The sequence below is a fragment of the Macaca nemestrina genome, chromosome 8 (genome assembly GCF_043159975.1).
Source record: "Macaca nemestrina isolate mMacNem1 chromosome 8, mMacNem.hap1, whole genome shotgun sequence".
NCBI lineage: Eukaryota > Metazoa > Chordata > Mammalia > Primates > Cercopithecidae > Macaca > Macaca nemestrina.
In genome coordinates, this window is record NC_092132.1 from 89,226,895 (window position 1) to 89,247,448 (window position 20,554).

Consider the following 20,554-nt stretch of genomic DNA (forward strand, 5'->3'; position numbering starts at 1 on the left):
TGAGGCAGCAGCCTGGTCCCCTACTTCTTCTGACACTGGCTGCTGTTAAAATCTGGAGTCGCAGTCCTACTTCACCTGGATCGACAAGGTTGCTAAATGCACGAACTCAACACTGATCCTTTTTATGGAAAAATGACACTAGCTACAATATGTCTGCTATCTCCTGTGGGGCCATCTGGGGCAAATTATTGTCCACCCCTTTTCCCACCATGCTTGGGTTGGGCTAAATGTGAGGACCAATATGGACTCAAGTTATTATAACATCTGGTTATACAATAGGACATAGTCAGTGGGCAAGAGCTTCGTCAATATTCAATGGTGGAAGGGACCGAGCCATTCTGTTTTGGTAACTGGCAACTCACTTTTTCTGAAAATAAAGTGTCAGTGATAATTGGGATATATAAATCTCAAGTCAACCTCCCGCTGACTGTTCCATGGATTGTTAAGAATTACACTGTGGTGAGCTAATAAATACTAAAGCCTAAAGCAAATGTTTCTGTGAATAACAGGGAAATATTTAGTAAGTGTCCACTGGTCTCCTGAGTGGAGGAGAAAGGATTTCGCTTGATGATTACCCCACTCCCCACTCCCAGAAGCACTGCAGCCCCACTTGAGGCAGGTGCCCTCCACACACACTTCACTGCTTCCCAGGGATCCCCTGCACAGAGAAAATGGATTCTCAGATATGTTCTGGGTTACTCAGTAAATGGGCTATGAAAGTCATTAAATTAATTTCTCATATTTGTTACATTTACACACAAAAATATCAACAGAGCAAACAAAACTTAAGATTCTAAGAAGGCTGGGGAGTTGAGCCACTAGTGTGTGCGTGCTCTGTTTCCTCTTCCTGTGTACAGATTAGGATGTCACAGAGCCTTCATTTAAAGTTTGAAACTATAATCCTCATTTCCACAAGAATTTGGAGTAGTAAGGAACCTGAGCTCAGCAAAGGAGGTTGCGGACGAGCCTCCAGTCTTTGGTGAGCCTCTTGTCTTCCTGTGGACTTTACCACCTCACCTGCCTTTGCTATCCTGGGTTACCATGTTTAGACTCCACTCTAGCTCAGCACCCTCTGGTCTTGGGTAGGTATCAAAAATTAAATCTTTTTGTCTAGCCTTGGTTTCACACCTCCTTCCTTATATCTTTCCTATAACATCCAATAAGAGGATATCCTGCTTTCCTCCCTAGGCTAGATCGACTTTCCATGGGCACCACCATGTCTAAATGTCAGCAGGGCACTTCCAGCCTTCCTCAGTTTGTAACAGACCATTATAGTGCATGGTCTTTTAAATCTGCAATAGGTACACCAGGGGTGACCCCAAATTTTAATTTCCCCTTTGTGGATCCTGGAACTATGATATCCTGAAACATTTAAAGGAGGATTGTTTCATGTATACATGGAAAGATTAGGTTCTGACACAAGTTGCCAAGAATGTAACCAAAACCTCACTAAAGATGTTGAGAGAACCACTGGGAAGTCCTGTCAATTTCCTGTTCAAGTGTGACCCACTAAGACCATACCCTGTCCCCGTCTCACAACAGCTAAAGACCAAATAATTGACTTCCTCTTCCTCTGCCCCTAGAGTCACCTAAAATCGCCTTGAGTAGAGTTCCAACAAGTGTCCTGGTGTTCCACTTTCAAAGATGCCAACCGGAGATGCCCAGAGCTTTGCTATAAAGTGCCTCTTAATCTCATATAAAACTCAGCCTCACCAAGACTCAAGTCACAGTCCGAGTGTCCTGGTGTGCTAGGGCACTTGCAGAGAATCTGCTGGTCTTGATTCACTGGTGGAGACAATCGGTGCCCAGATTAGAAACATGCCCTACCTGGGGTTTTAGAAAGCGGGCTGGCAGTCATCTTTCCTCACACCTATCAGGCAGATGGTACCTGCCATGGTGTATTGTAAAGTTCTAAAAAATAAAAAAATTAGAACAAAGAAAAATTCAGCCTCAAAGCATTAGCACTGCAATCCTCAAGCCATTAAGAAGGCACGCCCTAGAAATAATTAGAATATTTTTCCGTCTAGAAAAGGCAGAATATGGCCGGGAATTGTGGCTCATACCTGTAATCCCAGTATTTTGGGAGGCCGAGGCAGGTGGATCACTTGAGGTCAGGAGTTCGAGACCAGCCTGATTAACATGGTGAAACCCCATCTCCACTAAAAATACAAAATTCGCTGAGCATGGTGGTGCACACTTGTAATCCCAGCTACTTGGGAGGCTGAGGCAGGAGAATTGCTTGAATCCAGGAGGCGGAGGTTGTAGGGAGCCGAGATCATGCCATTGCACTCCAACCTGGGCAACAAGAGTGAAACTCCGCCTAAAGAAAATAAAAGAAAGAAAAGGCAGAATATTTGAATATTTTAGAACAACTGAAAATAAGTTAAGTCTCTTCTCAGATAACTCTAGACTGCAGAAGGCCAGGTGAGACAGAAATTGTTTGTATTTCAAAAAAAATATCTTAGTCGACTAAGAAGCATTAAGAAGATACATTCTATACACATAAAGAGAAACTAGAGAAAGAGGAAAATTAAAGATTTGGGGACTAGGTTATGATAAAATCAACTTAGAGAATCACTTGGATTTATGTATTGTAAACTTTGGTATAATATAATAATATGTTGGTAGGAAAGTGTTATATATTATAAAAGGAAGCTCAAAGAAGAGAGAGAATAAATTTTAAAGGCTTTAATATCATTACTATTGACTAAACTAAATTGTAATGAAATACATGAAGCTATGTGGGTTCTAATATTCCCAGAAATTGAATAGTAGAAGACAGCATTGGGTGCCATCCAGAACTTGTGCATATGAACCTTCTGCTTGTAATGTTGCACCTGGTCACTACGTAATGATCAGATAGTGGCTAAATGAGATTTTCATACAGAACTGGGGAAATTCGTTTGCTTGATTTTCCCTTCACCCACGTTTCATAAGGTAGACTCAGAACAGTTTTCTACCATACTCAAAGGTTTATTATCACAAAAGAATAAAACCTCTTGGCTGAAAACTGCCACCTTCTAGGAAAACTGCCAGCTAGTTATACTGACAGCCTCCCAGAACTGAAAACAAATTAATCATACATGATTTATATAAAACAAAGTCTCACAGAATGAGCTATGAGGCGTGACTCTACAAGAAAATAATTTGATTACACATCTTAGTGGCATACAGTATAAGGATAAAAATAACTGCAAAGAAATCTTAAATTTTATTTAATAATTTTATCAGATAAATTAGTAATTAAAAGAGTATATGGTTTTCCAATTCTGTCAGTTAAAACGAACTAGTAACAAGGGCTTAAGAGAATGAACCTAATATGTGCACTTAATGCTGAGATTATGGCATCTTTCCAGGATACCCTGGAGAAATGACTGACTCCAGGAGCCATTATGAGCCTGAGGCAACTTGCTGTATGTACCAAGAGGCAAGAAATAATTCAGATCAATGGGACTGTGTCAAAAGAACACAACAGGGCCCCCCACTGGCCAAAGTGTGTCAATTTGAGCAGCAAAAATAATTATTGCAGTTGATTAAATCACATTCAATCTATAAGAGGCCAAGAGTCCCTAATGATACGCACGAGAAAATTTTGCTTAAAATTGAGTAAAGATGGTGAATTGAATAGAGTGTATTACTTTTGGATCCTTTATTCAAACATCCTATTATTTTGACACATTTATCAGTGAAAAATACAGAATTTAGTAAATACTAAATACAAAGTTAGAAAGCATTTTCTGAGGCCGGGCGTGGATCTCATGCCTGTAATCTCAGCACTTTGGGCGGCCAAAGTGGGAGGAAAGCTTGAGCACAGGGAGGTGGAGGCTGTAGTGATCTGAGATCGTGCACTCCACTCCAGCCTGGGAGACAGAGTGTGAGACACTGTCTCAAAAAACAAACAAAACAAAACAAAACAAAACAAAAACAAGCAAGCAAACACAGTCTGGCTTGAGGGAGGATGCCAGTATGTGATCATAAATTGGACAAAATCATTCAAGATAGCCGCATTTCAATCAGATCAAATTTCAAATTTTCAAATATCTATAAGCATTTTATGTTCTTAAAAATATGAGAAAATTGCAAGATATCATTAAATTCAAAGGTTTCCAAAACCAGTTTGAAACATATTTGCATGTCTTAAAACCTTTGGTGAAGTTTAGCTGTATTTAGAGTAGTAAAAATGTATTTACATATCTCGAGTCAAAATACAAAATCCAAGCGATCAGGGCAAAGTGGAAGCAAGCAACCCCAACCTCCCCGCATGGAAACAGAGAGTGTGCGCTGGTCACATCCAGGGACGTGCTCCATGCAATCCACAAATTTAGATCTGCTCCTGACCATATTATATTGACCATATAAAAATTAAAGTAGCTTTATATGTACTTTACTGATATAGAAACAAGTCTATGTTATATTGCTAAGTATAAAATTCAAATTTCAGAATGTCAATAGTATAATCCCACTGAAGTAAAAAAAAAAAAAAAAAAAAGATGTTTTTCAAGTTTGACTCTATAATCTTTGTATGGGAATTTTTAGTAAAGCGTATATATTCATCTACAGCTTAACTTTTTAGTCTTAAAAAAGGCAAAAATGAAATTGCGACCATGAAATGCACGGTTGTAACCAGCAATACCAATCTTGCACGGTTGCAATACTCTTTGCACTCTTTGCACTGTAACCTCTGGAATCCACTGTAACCTCTGTAACCTCTGGAATCCACTGTAACCTCTGTAACCTCTGGAATCCACTGTAACCTCTGTAACCTCTGGAATCCACTGTAACCTCTGTGACCTCTGGAATCCACTGTAACCTCTGGAATCCGCTGTAACCGGAGATCGCTTAACCGGGCAGTCCTCTGCCAGGACTCGGGCGGCAGTCAAGGGTGCGCAGGCGCAAGCGCCGCCACCGTCGGTGGGGTTCTGTGCGCGGTTGAGACTGCTGTTGAGTTTCACCGCCTTTTAAGACTGACTTCCAAAAGACGACGTGATGACTCTAAAGAAAAAGGAAAATTTGTTGCGTACGCAGAAGGACAGGCTGGGCGCACTCTGAGAGTCTTTCGGGGACCGACGGCCTCGCCCACGTGCTTCCGGGCACCAGAGCGCCCAAACCCCGCGCGCTAGGAAACGCACAAACGCCCCAGCGGGCGAGGCCACTGGCAGCCAGGAGGCGGCGAGGGTGGTTTGTCTTCCAGAGACTGGGGAATCAAGAAAGGCAGAGCCACCTCCTCGGCCCCAGCGCAGCAAGTGCAGGAGGCAGGGAGGCCGCAGCGTCCCGCGGTCCCCGGTACCCGTGAAACCCGGTGCGCGCCCAGGGAGCTGGGGCAGCTCAGGCCCAGCGTGCCCAGAAAGCCAACCACGCTGGTCAGGAGGACGCTCTCCCACGATCCGCGATCCTCAGGCTCTGATTAAAGTCCAGTTAAAAAGAGCTATCCGTTCTGGTATCTGTTGTTACTCTTGTGATAAATATGATGTTTGATACGGAAGTATCTTTATAGTCATGCTGCCAATCAAAGAACAAAACACGTAAAGCCTGTGCGCTAAGAACACGAGGAGAGCATTTCGCTCCTCAGGAGGTGCAGTTTCTCTTCCTTTGTTTCATATGTAATTCCAAGGAGAATTCCCTGTTATCAACACATTTTGCTCTTTGCCTTTGTTTAGGGGATGACATAGGCTCATTGCATTTGATCAGATTAGTGTTAACCCCCCCACCCACGTTTCACAGCAGGATTTTATATCTTTAACCTCAAAATTCAAGAGCAGAAAAATACTCACATTTTATGTTAGTTTAACGTGAAAACGAGTTACTTCAGCCCTGACAGGATAGTTTTAAACCAATACTTCCTAACAAATCTGTTTCTTATTCGTATAAGCCCATACACATGGTTTTTAAAATGAGTTTTATAAATAATAATTAGCATTGAGGCACTGATCTAAGTATTTGAAACTCTGTTACTCTTCACAACAATCCTGAGGTGGGCATATTTTCCTCATTTTGCAGATAAGGAAACAAGCACTGGGATGGTAAGAAACCCAGGCCATCTGGCCCCTAAGAGCCTTTTACCACCATGCTTAAAGCTTTACCCACTTTTGAGATCCAAAATATTACGTAGTGCACACATATTTGGTAACCAAATCAGGATTAAACATTAAACTTCAGGGCCGAGCACAGTGCCCTGTAATCCTAGCATTTTGGGAAGCTGAGGCGGGCAGATTACTTGACCTCAGGAGTTCAAGACCAGCCTAGACAGCGTGGTACAACCCTATCTCTATAAAAAAAATACAAAAATTAGTTGGGTGTGGTGGTGTGTGCCTGTGGTCCCAGCTACTCAGGAGGCTGAGGTGGGAGGATCGCTTGAGCCAAGGAGGCAGAGGTTGCAGTGAGCCAAGATCACACCACTGCACTCCAGCCTGGGTGACATAGCGAGATACTGTCTCAAAAAGAAAAAAACAAAAGTAAAGTAAGAACATAATAAGAAATATGTTTGGCACTGTTACAGGGGATAAAAAATAAATAGGGAGATAGATCCTGCTTTCAGGGTAAGTGCAATTTGCTGAGTAAAATAAATATTTTAAGATACCTTAAAAAAGAAAACAAAGGCTGTTGTAAATTGGATATTCAATTATTTGGGGTTTATAAATACACAGAATGCCACATTTTCACCAATACCTTATGTTTTGTGTAAAGATTGAAACCAACTTTGAAAATGAATTGTTTATGCGATTATCTTAAAAATAAAGATTATATAATAAGCCACATTATCTTGCATTATGTGACTTATCTAGGGGGTAAAGTCACTCTCATTCTACTAATTCACAGTACTATTATATAATCATTTCAGAGCCCTGAATTATAATCCCAACTATGTGACAGTTACTGAGTAAATTTTGCAATGTAGATTTATTATAGAATATAAGTGTATTACTTTATTTTTCTCTATTCATTGGCATCCTTTTATATTTAGGGTTTGACACGATTGCACACAACAATCTTTCTACTAAAATATTCCATAGAGTTCGCCAGGGATGGTGGCTCACGCCTTAATCCAAGCACTTTGGGAGGCTGAGGCAGGTGGATCACCTGGGGTCAGGAGTTCGAGACCACCCTGGCCAACATGATGAAACCCTGTCTCTACTAAAAATACAAAAATTAGCTGGGCATGGTGGCACATGCCTGTAATCCCAGCTACTCGGGAGCTGAGGCGGGAGAATCGCTTGAACCCAGGGAGCGGAGGTTGCAGTGAGCCAAGATCATGCCATTGCACTCCAGCCTGGGCAACAGGAGCGAAACTCTGTCTCAAAAAAAAAAACAAAAAGATTGGGGCTCAAGCAGATTAAATATTATACACATACTAGATCACATACAAAGCCACACAGGTAGTACAGAATAGAAATCCTATTCCAGGGCTTCACGGACCTCAAATTGCTTCTGTAAATGGTTCATGTTTATTAATTTACCTTCTCAAAGTCAATATACTTCAAAAACATACAACTGCTATCATTAAAATGTGGTTACACATAACCTAGCACATAGGTGCTTTAGAAGAAGGGAACTTTACCATTTGAATTTTTTTTTTCCTCCACTCTGTCGCCCAGGCTGGAGTGCAGTGGCACGATCTCGGCTCACTGCAAGCTCCACCTCCCGGGTTCAGGTCATTCTCCCGCCTCAGCCTGCCGAGTAGCTGGGACTACAGGTGCCCGCCACCACGCCTGGCTAATTTTTTGTATTTTTAGTAGAGATGGTGTTTCACTGTGTTAGCTAGGATGGTCTCGATCTTCTGACCTCATGATCCACCTGCCTCGGCCTCCCAAAATGCTGGGATTACAGGCGTGAGCCACCGTGCCAGGCTACCATTTGATTTTTTTAAAATATCCTAACGTGTGTGTGTGTGTGTGTGTGTGTGCGCGCGCGTGTTTCTCATGAATATGGTATTATTGGTCCCTTTTCCAAAGATATGGTATGAAAAATAATTTTTTGCTTAGAGTCAGAGTCTTGCTCTATCATCCAGCCGGGTGTGCAGTGGCACGATCATAGCTCACTGCAGCTTCAAACTCCTCAGTTCAAGTCTCCTCCCGCCCCAGCCTCCAAAGTAGCTAGGACTACAGGAGTGCGCCACCACACTCAGCTAACTTTATTATTATTTTTTGTAGAGGCAGGTCTCAAATTCTTGGCCTCAAGTGGTCCTTCCACCTCAGCCTCCTAAAGCACTGGGATTATAGGCATGACTCACTGCACTTGGTAGAAAATTAATTTTCATTATAAAAATCAGAAAGGAAGAACTTGTTGTTTGATGGCCAATACCCTGAATTTCATTCCAACTTCTGGTTTTCTACATTATATGTAGGTACTAGTGATTTTGTGCCATTTTTATTTCTTCAGATTTTTCCTCTTCTACAATTCTCCCATATGTGTTATTATTTGAAGCCCTGATCACAGCTCTGAATCATTCTGTTCTTTTTTCTCCTCCAACTCTGATTCAAAACTTCTGTAACTCGTTCACTGCAAAGTCTAGAATCTCTCTTGCAAGTGAGCTGACCGGGTGGGCCAAATCGCCTTGAAAGGGAAGGATTGTTACAAAGTCAGTATGTTGCTAAGACGTCTTGCTAATTTGCTGTGTAAGTTGCATAGACTGTCAGGGGATTCTCCTTTCCACTGATGAATTTAGGTGTGTGTTATGACCTGTATCAGTGATTCTATTTGGATTGATTAATGTTGCAATTTTTTATCCATATGAATGTTGCACCTAGTTTTTCCCTGTAATTGGTTAAACAAATGTCTGCTGTTTGCATTTCAACTCTCAGCCAATAACTGCTGGAAGTGATTTAATGCAGCTGGAGAATGACACTAACAATCATTATAGCCTGCAAAGTGTGAAACAATTTCATTGTGCTTTGTGGTCTCTTTAGTCTGAGGACTGATAATGTGCAGCGGATGTGACTTGAAAAAAAGTATTTCATTATAGTTAAACAAATAATGTAAAAGAGGGGTGAGTTCTGGGGCAGCTCCATGCTGTTTATCTGGCATGAGCTTGTTTTTATAAGAATTCACTTCAAGTGTGGAAGGGAAATGCTTTCATCTGAAAGGGATTGCTGTGCTTCATTCCGGTTTCTCCCTCCATCTGATAAAAACTCTTGCTGAGTGACAGCACAGATGTAGCTCATTTGAAACAAATGAAGGAAAAGGAGAAAAGGGATAGGGGTGGAGCCAAGGAGTAGTCAGTCATGTTTCCAAAGTCCCGCGGTTTCCCCTGGTCTTTTCATTCACCCCAGCGGCCCTGGTGTCCCCCTGCAAAGTGCGATGCCCTCGCCCCTGGCCCTACGCCCCTACCTCCCCAGCGAGTTTTCCCCGTCGGTGGACGCCCGGCCCTGCAGCAGTCCCTCAGAGCTCCCTGCGAAGCTGCTTCTGGGGGCCACTCCTCCTCGGGCCCCGCGGCTGCCGCGCCGGCTGGCTTGGTGCTCCATTGACTGGGAGCAGGTGTGCTTGCTGCAGAGGCTGGGAGCCGGAGGGTTTGGCTCGGTGTACAAGGCGACTTACCACGGTGTTCCTGTGGCCATAAAGCAAGTGAACAAGTGCACTAAGAACCGACTAGCATCTCGGCGGAGTTTCTGGGCTGAGCTCAACGTAGCAAGGCTGCGCCACGATAACATCGTGCGCGTGGTGGCTGCCAGCACGCGCACGCCCGCGGGGTCCAACAGCCTAGGGACCATCATCATGGAGTTCGGTGGCAACGTCACTTTACACCAAGTCATCTACAGCGCCGCCGGCCACCCTGAGGGGGACGCGGGGGAGCCTCACTGCAGCACTGGAGGACCGTTAACTTTGGGAAAGTGTCTCAAGTACTCCCTAGATGTTGTGAACGGCCTGCTCTTCCTCCACTCGCAAAGCATTGTGCACTTGGACCTGAAGCCCGCGAACATCTTGATCAGTGAGCAGGATGTCTGTAAAATTAGTGATTTCGGTTGCTCTGAGAAGTTGGAAGATCTGCTGTGCTTCCAGACACCCCTTTACCCCCTTGGAGGCACATACACCCACCGCGCCCCGGAACTCCTGAAAGGAGAGGGAGTGACGCCCAAAGCCGACATTTATTCCTTTGCCATCACTCTCTGGCAAATGACTACCAAGCAGGCGCCCTATTCGGGGGAGCGGCAGCACATACTGTACGCAGTGGTGGCCTACGACCTGCGCCCGTCCCTCTCCGCTGCCGTCTTCCAGGACTCGCTCCCCGGGCAGCGCCTTGGGGACGTCATCCGGCGCTGCTGGAGACCCAGCGCGGCTCAGAGGCCGAGCGCGCGGCTGCTTTTGGTGGATCTCACCTCTTTGAAAGCTGAATTCGGCTGACTGAAAACCTGCGTCAAGATAAGCTTGTGTCTGTTTCTGTTTGTTTTTAAAGGAAGTGGAGATGTCGAAGAAAACATATTTGTGGGATGGAGTTTTAGAAAATAAAGTTACTAAAAACTCCTTTAGTCTCCAATGCTTTTTCTACGACACATAGCAAAGCCACAAATCTAGTACCTGTTGTCTCAGTACTGTTAGTAACTAATCTTATTCAGATAAGATTAGTGCTTGTGCTTTGCCCTCCATTGATAGTATTTCATTTATTCAAATTTGTTACTGATAAAACACTTTGTCCAAAACAGAACTCCACTGCAGAAATGTCAAAATTTTCTATAAATCCATATATATCCCATACCTACCACATAAATTCCAACTATTAACAGTGTACTTGCTCCCACACCAAATCAGTAAAAACTTTTTAAAAAATAAGTAATGCTTTCCTACTACTCCCCCCAGTAAAACTTCTTGTTTGTAATGACCTTCACACATAAAAGTCATACACTGAGGTACATTTACAGTCAAAGGAATTATAACTGACTTATTGTAATATTTTTAACTTGTGCAATGCAATGAGTAGAGACATTTTACTAAAACACTTCTAAACTGGGTCATTTTTACCTGGTACTGGGACTCAGAAGTAGAAGATAAAGATTATATGATATGAGGGGAAAATGAAAACCCTGAGGAATCATGAAATTTAACATTTGGATGGAAGAGAACAGACAAATAGAACTAGATTGCCCACTCTAGACATCAAAACAATGGGTGTTGGTACATAGGTTTTAAAGGAGAAGGTGATTGGATTTTGTCATTGGGACAACTTTGACTTTCTTTTAGCAACAGCAGTTTCTGTGCATGGCGGAGGGCAAAGCTGATGCAGTGGCTGGTAGAGGGAATGGCAAAGCCCTGAAGCAGAGGCTGTGCATGCACTGTTAAGGAGGAAGAGGCAGGAACCTTAAAAGGGGGTCAGAGACACAGAAATGTTTTCAGATTTTTTATCTGGTTTCTTTTAGTTTTAGGTTGAAAGAAATAATTTTATTTGTAAAATGAGCCACCAGAGGCAAAGATAATTGATAAAGTTTAGATACTTGTAGAAGGGATGAAGCGTAGTACCTAGGGGAAGAGATTATCATCTTGGAGAGAAAGGACATCTCTTCCCAAGATGGGAGCCAAGGGTGGGGGCACAATGGCATTACAGACACATTTACAATAGGAAAAAGGGGACTGGGGAAGCCCACATCTGTTAGCTTCTATTTTTTTCTGTTAAGAGTGGTTGAGGGTAGGGGGGTCTACAGAGTGACACCATGGTTTGGAAGTATTCTTGAGAAAAGCAAAAGAGAGCTATCTGTGGCCATGTATAACATTGACGGAGTGCTGCTAATTCTGTCCAGGTAGTTGGGGGAACAAACCACCTATATACCGATAAAGAATTCCCTTCTCTGATTATTATTATTTGAGATAGATTCTCATTCCATCACCCAGACTGGAGTGTAGTGGCACAATTTTGGCTCACTGCAACCTCCGCCTCCCCAGTAGCTAGGATTACAGGCACATGCCACCACACCCAACTAATTTTTGTATTTTTAGTAAAGAGGTTTCACCATGTTGGCCAGGTTGGTCTCGAACTCTTGACCTCAAGTGATCCCCCCCATGTCAGTCTCACAAAGTGCTAGGATTACAGGCTTGAGTCACTGTGCCCGGCCCCCTTCTTTGACTATTGTGGCAATAGGAATTCACGTTGGTAAGTTTAAATTACAATAGTGTCTTCCCTTCACCTGGAGACCACATAGAATGACAAGGTGAAGAAGGGGGAATAAACACTGTAGGCTCCATAATCAGTGAAACTGGGAGAGAGAAAACAAACCCTAAAATGTGATAACTAAAGACTGAACGGAGCCTTAAGGAAAGAGAGCAGGAAGGGTAAGGTGTGGCTGGCATCGGGGCAGGGGGTGGGGACCAAGGGACCCAGCAGTGACAGATCCCAAGGAGACCTGCAAAATTAGATTCCTTGGATAACAGGAGCCCACTGGGAAGTGTAAATGTTGGGGAAGAAATCAGAGAACAGGAATGAGATCAAACAGTGCTGAGGTTAGAGGAGTTGGTAGAAAAAGAAAGAAGAGCAGGTGTTACAGAGGATCCAGCCATGCAGAGCTCAGAAATTGGCGGCAAAATTCAGCTGCTGGACAGGAGGGGGTCACCCTGGGGACAGGGCAGGGAATACTGGACAGGCACAGAAGCCTCCTGGGCCCGGTTTGCTTTGGAGAGAAAGAAGGTTGTGGCTGCACGAAGAAACCCACAGAAGTGCCATATTGGAAGGAAACAAGCAGATGAAAGAAGTCTGAGTTGTTGGAAAACCACCCTGCTGAGAGGTAGAACAGGCACATGACTGCTCCCTCTGTAGCGACTAATAGTCAAAAGTATGCTCTTTGACATACACATCAAGTCAGAGGTAAAGGCATACTTAATAGTGCAAAAACAAGTATTAAGAAAGATAATACGGGCAGGTGTGGTGGCTCATGTCTGTAATCCCAGCACCTTGGGAGGCCAAGGTGAGTGGATCACCTGAAGTTGGGAGACCAGCCTGGCCAAAATGATGAAACCCCATCTCTACCAAAAATAGAAAATTAGTCAGGCATGGTAGCACACGCCTGTAATCCCAGCTACTTGGGAGGCTGAGGAAGGAAAATCGCTTTAGCCTGGGATGTGGAGGTTGCGGTGAGCCAAGATGGCGCCATTGCACTCCAGACTAGGCAACAAGAGCGAAACTCCGTTTCAAAAAAAAAGAATAACATTTACATCAAAACCCGATAAAGATTGCTTTTTAAAAAGAAATGACAGGTCAGTCTTGTTTAAAACTATCAGTGTAAAAAACTATCACTGTCCTAAGTAAATATTAGCATACAGAATCTAAAAGTTAATTTTTATAATCATGCACATGTTATTTTTACTCAAGTGAATTTCTTCCAAGATGCAAGAATAGTTTCATATTAGAAAATCTATTGTCTTAATTCATATTAGCAGGTTAAAAGAGTAAGAACATATGCTGAGAATACATTTGACAAAATTAAATGTTTATTCTGGGTTTTTAAAAAGAGACTCAAAAGAAGGAGAAATAGATATTTACCTAACCCACTTAAAAAAATACATAACAAATGTTAATTTCTTATATGACTTATTTTTTATAAATGTATAAATACCATGGTTACATAACATAGGGAAAACTGAATAAAGGATATATTATACAAGAATTCTATGTACTGTCTTTGCAATTCTTCTATGTCTAAAATTATTTCAAAATAAAAACTTAAAAATGTATAGAACACCACACATTTCAGCCCAATAGCTACCATATTAACAGGAAATCAGTCCACTAAAGTCATGAATAATGTAAGAATGCCCACTACTGCTATTATGATTTAATGTTTTATTGGTCAGTGACATTTAAAAAGAAAATTAAACTTGAGGTCTAAAACTGTGAAGAGAGAAGAAAAACAAATTCTGTTTGCAGATTCCATTTTCAGGATATATACTTGGAAAAGAAACACTATCCCGGCCCGCGGGATAGTCAGAGCAGGCCCTGGAGGAGGGGGTGGGAATTTGGGGAACAAGAGACACGAGAAATGGAGACAAGACAGTGCTCTGATCAAGTCTCGTTTAATGGCGGTAATGCACTGCCTTATATACACTTGGAAGGGAAGGGGTTGGGCTAAGGCGGAAATGATCTCATTGCCGAGGGCGTGGCCAGGTTAGTTTCGGTTTTTCCGGTCGGACGTCCTGTTGCGCTTGCACTATTAAGTAACAATTTTCCCGGGCGCGGGAAAAGTGAGTGAAGAAGAAGCAGGAAGAGCGCCATCTTTAATGAGGTATTAGTACAGGGGAAAAAAGGCAAAGATAGGGAGAAGGTGTGGGGTGGAAATGAATATAGCTCAGGCGTTTAATCTTTAATTATTATTCGCTATGGCCGGGGCGTGCAGCTCCAGACAGGTCCCCCTTTTTATATTTTTATAATAAGAAAACCCCTCGGGAACTGCGCCTGTCTTAGGTTGGGTCAACTCACCCCCACCTTCTAGGCCCGTCATGGGATAAGGCAGCAGCAAGGGCGGCCCTCCTGTCTTAGGCTCCGATGGAGATAGTGTCCTCTTACCCGTCATTGACTGTCCAGTTCAGCACACAGGGGAGGTGGTCTTATTAAGGTAAATAAGACTCACCATTTTCAGTCATCTCAAGGCGATGATAATGGACCTGTATAGGTTTGGCCTGGAAGGCCTCAATTTGTTGTCTGACAAATGCCATAAGCTTATTAAGGATTATAGGCCCGAGAGTGAGGAAAAGTAGAAGAGTGAGTAAAGGACCAAGAAATGGCAGGAGATAGGGGAGAAGTCCATCGAGGCCAGTCCATAGTGGATTGGCGGCCAGGCCTTTTCTGCGCTTTTCTAGTTCTTCTTGCAAAGTTTTTATCTTATCTCTGACGATTCCAGATTTGTTGGCGTAAAAACAGCACTTTTCCTGTAAAGCCAAACATATCCCTCCCTGTTCTGCCGTTAACAAATCTAGACCTCTTCTATTTTGGAGAACTACTTCAGCTAACGAGTCTACTTGGTCTTGTAAATCTTGTATAGTACTGGATAAGGTCTGTACATCTGAGATTAATTGATTGGATAATTTAGTATATTGGGTTAGTGAGACTCCTAGGCCTGTGGCTCCTGTAGTAAAAGCAGTGGTGATTCCTAGTCCAGCCAACAAGGGAATAAATTGTATGGCTCGTTTCGGTCTATAAATAAAATGTTCAATAGCGGGGATGGGGATAGGTTCATCTCCAGGGATGATATCAATGTCGGGGAGAAGAGTGGCCAGAACACAAAGCCCTGTCCAATTTGTAGGTAGATACGTATATGCCATGTTGTTTCCACAAACGAAAACCGAGCCATTTATAGCACACAAAGGGTTGGTGGCATTGATTATGGAAGTACAGTTGCCAAACACAACATAGCCTAAATCAATTTCTTTAGTGTTATTATATGATGGTGAAAAGAGGCAAGAGGAATTAGAAAACGTCATCGGTTGAACTAAGGGGGGGGGTAATAGGACAGGAATTATTTACTAAGGATTCATTTGAGTAATTGACATAGGGCAATGAAAGGTTAGGTATGGCTAGAGGAATAGGGAGGCCCATTTTAAGACAAAGCCAATAATCGTGGGCCAGGCTTGTATTGGACATTTGAAGTAAATTGTAAGTAGCATTGAGGATATCAAAGGTTTGGGCATCGAGCCTAAAATTACCTCTAAGCTCAGGCAGGGCTAAAGGGTTATATTGAAGTTCAGGATAAGAAGCTTTATGAATTTCTTCTAATTTTTTCTGGATGGTTTTAATTCTTGCAATGTCTAATGGGCCTCCTCCATCAGAAATGTGAATGGGGGCGGTAGTGCTCCAACAAACAGGCTTTCCTTTTTGGCCGTTACAAGGAGATTGTACAAGTTTATTAGTGGATCCTAATACTTGTATGTCATTGATGCCTCCAGTTTGTGTTTTTAGTAACGTGGCCGTATAATATGTTCTATTGCCTGATTTGCATTGTTGATAGGAGGTATAACAGGAACTATGTACAGAAGATTGGAAAGAGCTACAAGGGCATTCTAGGAGCGGCCCGTTAGGCGAGGTATCTCTTGGGGTAGACTTACATTTCCATAACTGGTTTGGCATTAGGTAAGCTGTCTTGCCCGTGCAGGTCACCTGGGTGATTCTATCTGACGGAGGTTCAGATATTTGTCCCCCTCTGCAGTCACAAGGCTGGCCGTATTGTTTTCGTAATAATTCTCTTGCCTTACGAGGGTCACCAAAACCTGCATAGACTGTCACTATGTTGTATAGAGCGATTATTCTCCAAAGGAATTTCATGTTAGGCTTCATTTTCTGAAAAACAAGAAGGAAAGAACTTCTCAGGGAGATTTATCTTCCCTGGACTGACAATGGTTATGATTTATTTGTCTTACCAATCTTTCAGGCAGCCATCTGGCTGCATCATTTTTTTTGTGAGAAGATGCATACTGAGCCTCTTCCCCAAATTAAAACTGGATCGGGGCCATGCCATGAACTATCAAATGGATCTTTCCATTTTACCATTGCAAACTGTTTTTGAGATTCAGGATGCCAGAAACGGTCGGCAGCCGATTTTCCATGACTGTCCAAATTTTAAAAATTAAGGATAAACAGGGCATGATTGAGTATGTTTCTGGGGGTACCCTTCACGGGGTACCAACTCTCCCCTTTTAATTTTGTGATAATAGTTTTTAATGACAGATGAGCTCTTTCTACTATACCTTGTCCTTGGGGATTATAGGGAATGCCTGTGGTATGTTTAATTTGTAAGGTATTACAAAATTGTAAGAAGGTTTTGGATATATAACCGGGGCCATTATCTGTTTTGATTTGTTTGGGTATTCCTAAAATAGAAAAGCAGTGTAATAAATGAGCTATGACATGTTTGGTGGCCTCTCCTGTTTGGAGAGTTGCACTGATGAATCCACTATAGGTGTCTATGCATACATGGATATATTTTACTTGACCGAATTCTAAGTGGTGAGTAACGTCCATTTGCCAAATTTCGTTGGGGATGAGTCCTCGGGGGTTAACTCCTAGATGGGGAACAGGTAAATATGTTATGCAGTTGTCGCATTGTTTAACTATTTGTCGAGCTTGTTCTCTGGTAAGTTTAAACATAAGTCTTAAGGTTTGGGCATTTAAATGATGTAAGGCATGTGCTTTTTGCGCTTGTTGCAAATTGTCTGTAGTGACTGTGGCTATGGTTTTTGCTGCTGTGTCAGCTGTTGCGTTACCTTGTGTTAGAGGTCCCGGTAATCCTGAATGTGCTCTAATATGCCCAAGAAAAAAGGGAGTAGTCCTTTTTCGGATAAGTTGTTGACATTGTAAAAATAGGTTAGCTGTGTCTGAAATATGTTTAATTTGAGACACGGTCTCTAAGAGGGGTATTGAATGAGCCAGGTAGGTGCTGTCTGTATAAATGTTAAGTGGCTGACAAGGAAAAGCTGATAGTGCTGCAATTATAGCTTGCAATTCGACCAGCTGAGCTGATGTATAAGTGGTCTGGAATTTAACGACTACATTATTGTAAGTGTAAGCGGCAAGTCCTGTGGAAGATCCATCAGTGAAAATTAGTAATGCGTCACTGAGAGGTTCTTTACTGGTAATATGGGGAAATACAAACGCATGAAGTTTACAAAATTGAATAAGTTTGTTAGGTGGGTAATGGTTGTCAATCGCGCCAGTATAAGAAGCGCAAGCAATTGGCCAGGCTTCCGTATTTTGTAACAGCCAATGGATGCGTGATTGAGTGTAGGGCTGTATAATGGTAGAGGGTTCTATTCCAAAGTATTTTCTACTGTTTTCTCTTCCCAAGATAATTAGATCAGCTATGGCATCATAATAAGGCAACAAAACCTTTTTAGGGGAGGAGGGCAGGTGTACCCACATAATGGGATTGTTCTGCCAAAATAGGCCAGTAGGGGTTATTGTTGTGTTAAAAATAAGGAATATTAATGGCTGAGAATAATCAATACCGGTGACAAATTGTGTTGCAATGGCATGTTCTACCTGTTGGAGTGTTATTAATGCTTCTTTAGTAATGGACCTGGGGGATTTTGGATTAGAGTCTCCTTTTAATATATCGAAAAGAGGTTTTAACTCTCCTGTGGTGAGCTTTAAGTACGGTCGAAGCCAATTTATGTCTCCCAGTAATTTTTGGAAATCATTTAAAGTTTTTAAATGATCACGACGTATAACGGCCTTTTGATTAATGATTTTGGGTCCATTAATCTGGAAACCAAGATAAGTGTATGGATCTTGTAATTGTACATTTTCTGGGGCTATTTGTAGTCCGGCTGCTGTTAACTCTTGTTTGAGTTGGGCAAAGCACTGTAAGACTTGTTCGCCAATTTCTCCTGCTATTAAAATATCATCCATATAATGTATAATATACATTTGTGCCCATGTTTTTCTGACTGGCTCTATAGCGGCAGCTACATATTTTTGACACAAGGTAGGACTATTGGCCATACCCTGAGGTAAGACTTTCCATTGATAGCGCTTCATTGGTTGTTTAAAATTTGTAGATGGAAGACTAAAGGCAAATCTTTTCTGGTCAGCAGGGTGAAGGGGAATTGTAAAAAAGCAATCTTTAAGGTCAATAATGATTTTAAAATATTTTTGAGGAATCGCAACCGGTGAAGGCAATCCTGGTTGTAAGGCACCCATAAGGATCATAGTGATATTTACTGCTCTTAAATCTTGTAAGAGTCTCCATTTACCAGACTTCTTTTTAATAACAAAAATAGGTGTATTCCAAGGGGAATTACTTTCCTCAATATGTCCTGCTGCTAGTTGTTCCTGCACTAACTGTTGGGCAGCACTTAGTTTATCATTGAGTAAAGGCCACTGATCAACCCAAACGGGCTCATCTGACTTCCAAGTAATGGGGTCAGCGCACCTTTGGGGTGCAGGTATGTCAGTGGCCTGAGCTAAAAATTTCCAAACCCCTTTTTATCAAGTTGTCCTGAAACCAGTATAGGCTGTGGGATACCGTTCTCTCCTTTTCCAAGACCTTTACCAGGGGTGTATCCTTGAGTTAACATTTGTGCAGTAACTATATCATTTGGACTACACATTATAATTTTCATTTGAGAGAGTAGATCTCGCCCCCAAAGGTTAACAGGTAGGTAAGGGATGACAAATGGCTTAATGAGGCCTGAATTGTTTTCTTTATCTGTCCGTGTTAGGTATTTAGAACTTTGTTTAGGATTACTGCTTTGTCCAATTCCTCTCAAGTGAGTTAAAGTTTCTGTAGTAGGCCAATGAGAGGGCCAATCTTCCTGTTTAATGATAGTTACATCAGCCCCTGTGTCTATTAGTCCAGTGAATGCCTTCCCGTCTAACCATAAGGTTAGAGAGGGTTTTTGATTTGTAATTGGTTGCACCCAATATATATCTGATGATCCGAAACCTTTTATATTTCTATTAGAGTATTGGATATTATTATCTGTTTTAACCAAAGGTAGCAGGAGTAACTGAGCTATTCTAACTCCTTGAGGGACAGTAATAATACTATCAATAGCTCTGGCCATAATTTTAATTTCTCCTTTATAATCATTATCGATAACTCCAGGGAGGACTTGTAAGCCTCTCATGGTGACACTACTTCTTCCTAAAAGTAACCCAAAAGTGTTAGGTGGTAAGGGTCCATATATTCCGGTATTTAAGGTTTGCGATCCCATTTCAGGTGTTAGTATTGTGTGGGAGGTGGAACTGAGGTGCAATCCCGCACTTCCTGGGGTTGCTCTACTAAGTTTTGAAATGGATTGCTGTTGCTGGCTGGAACAAAGCTGACTGCCCCATATGCTTGTATCGGGGCCTGAGGCTGGCCCCTCATCCCGTTTCCCTGCCTGGGGGGTAAAGGATTTCCTTGAATGTCAGTTTTAGATTTACATTCGTTTGCCCAGTGCCTTCCTCTTTTACACCTTGGGCAAAGGCCTGGGATTTTTGCTTCTGGACTCCTATTTTGGTTTTCACAGCAATCTTTTGCAAAGTGTCCCCTTTTACCGCATCTAAAACATCCCCCTTTATCTTTACCTTTGTTAATGAGGAAATCTCTTACTGTTTGGCCGCTAAAAGCGGCGGCCATTGCTAGGCCTTGTTGATATGAGGGCCCAATATCTGAACAAAGGCGAATGTATCCTGTTAAATCTGTTTTCTTTCGATAAGGTCTGATTGCCGCTTGGCAGGCGGGGTTAGCATTTTCATAAGCTAACTGTTTAACATAATCTACACCCGTTTCTGCATTTCCAAAGATTCTACCTGCCGTGGTCATAAGTCTATGCACAAAGTCTGAAAATGGCTCATCGGGTCCTTGTTTAACCGCTGTGAGTGAGGCCCCTGGATCTCCTTTAATGGGAAGTTTTCTCCAGGCTTTTGTAGCAGCAGCCTGGATTTGTGAGAACAGTCCAGGGTCATATTGCATTTGGGCCTGAGTGTCTGCATAATTACCTGAACCAGTTAACATATCAAAATCCCAACTGTTTCCTGCCTGCTGATTTTTTTTAGCTGTATCTCTACAATTTTCAAAGAACTCTGACTTCCAAACTAAGTGGTCTCCCCCAGAAAGAACTGCCCTAACTAAGGTATTCCAGTCTGTAGGAGTGAGCCAATTCTCAG

The 20,554-nt window shown here is 42.4% G+C and overlaps 1 protein-coding gene and 1 non-coding gene across 2 annotated transcripts; both read left to right on the plus strand.

Annotated features, from left to right (window-relative positions):
• The first annotated feature begins 1,711 nt into the window (after nt 1-1,711).
• LOC112426743 (small nucleolar RNA SNORA3/SNORA45 family) lies at nt 1,712-1,822 on the plus strand. The gene has a single exon (XR_003018146.1). It is a non-coding gene; the product is annotated as a small nucleolar RNA SNORA3/SNORA45 family (small nucleolar RNA).
• A 7,457-nt stretch (nt 1,823-9,279) lies between these two features.
• On the plus strand, nt 9,280-10,432 carry LOC105482274 (MOS proto-oncogene, serine/threonine kinase). Its single transcript, XM_011742298.2, has one exon. It carries the CDS (start codon nt 9,295-9,297, stop codon nt 10,333-10,335), a length of 1,041 nt encoding a protein of 346 aa, XP_011740600.2. The 5' UTR covers nt 9,280-9,294; the 3' UTR covers nt 10,336-10,432.
• Nucleotides 10,433-20,554: the final 10,122 nt, after the last annotated feature.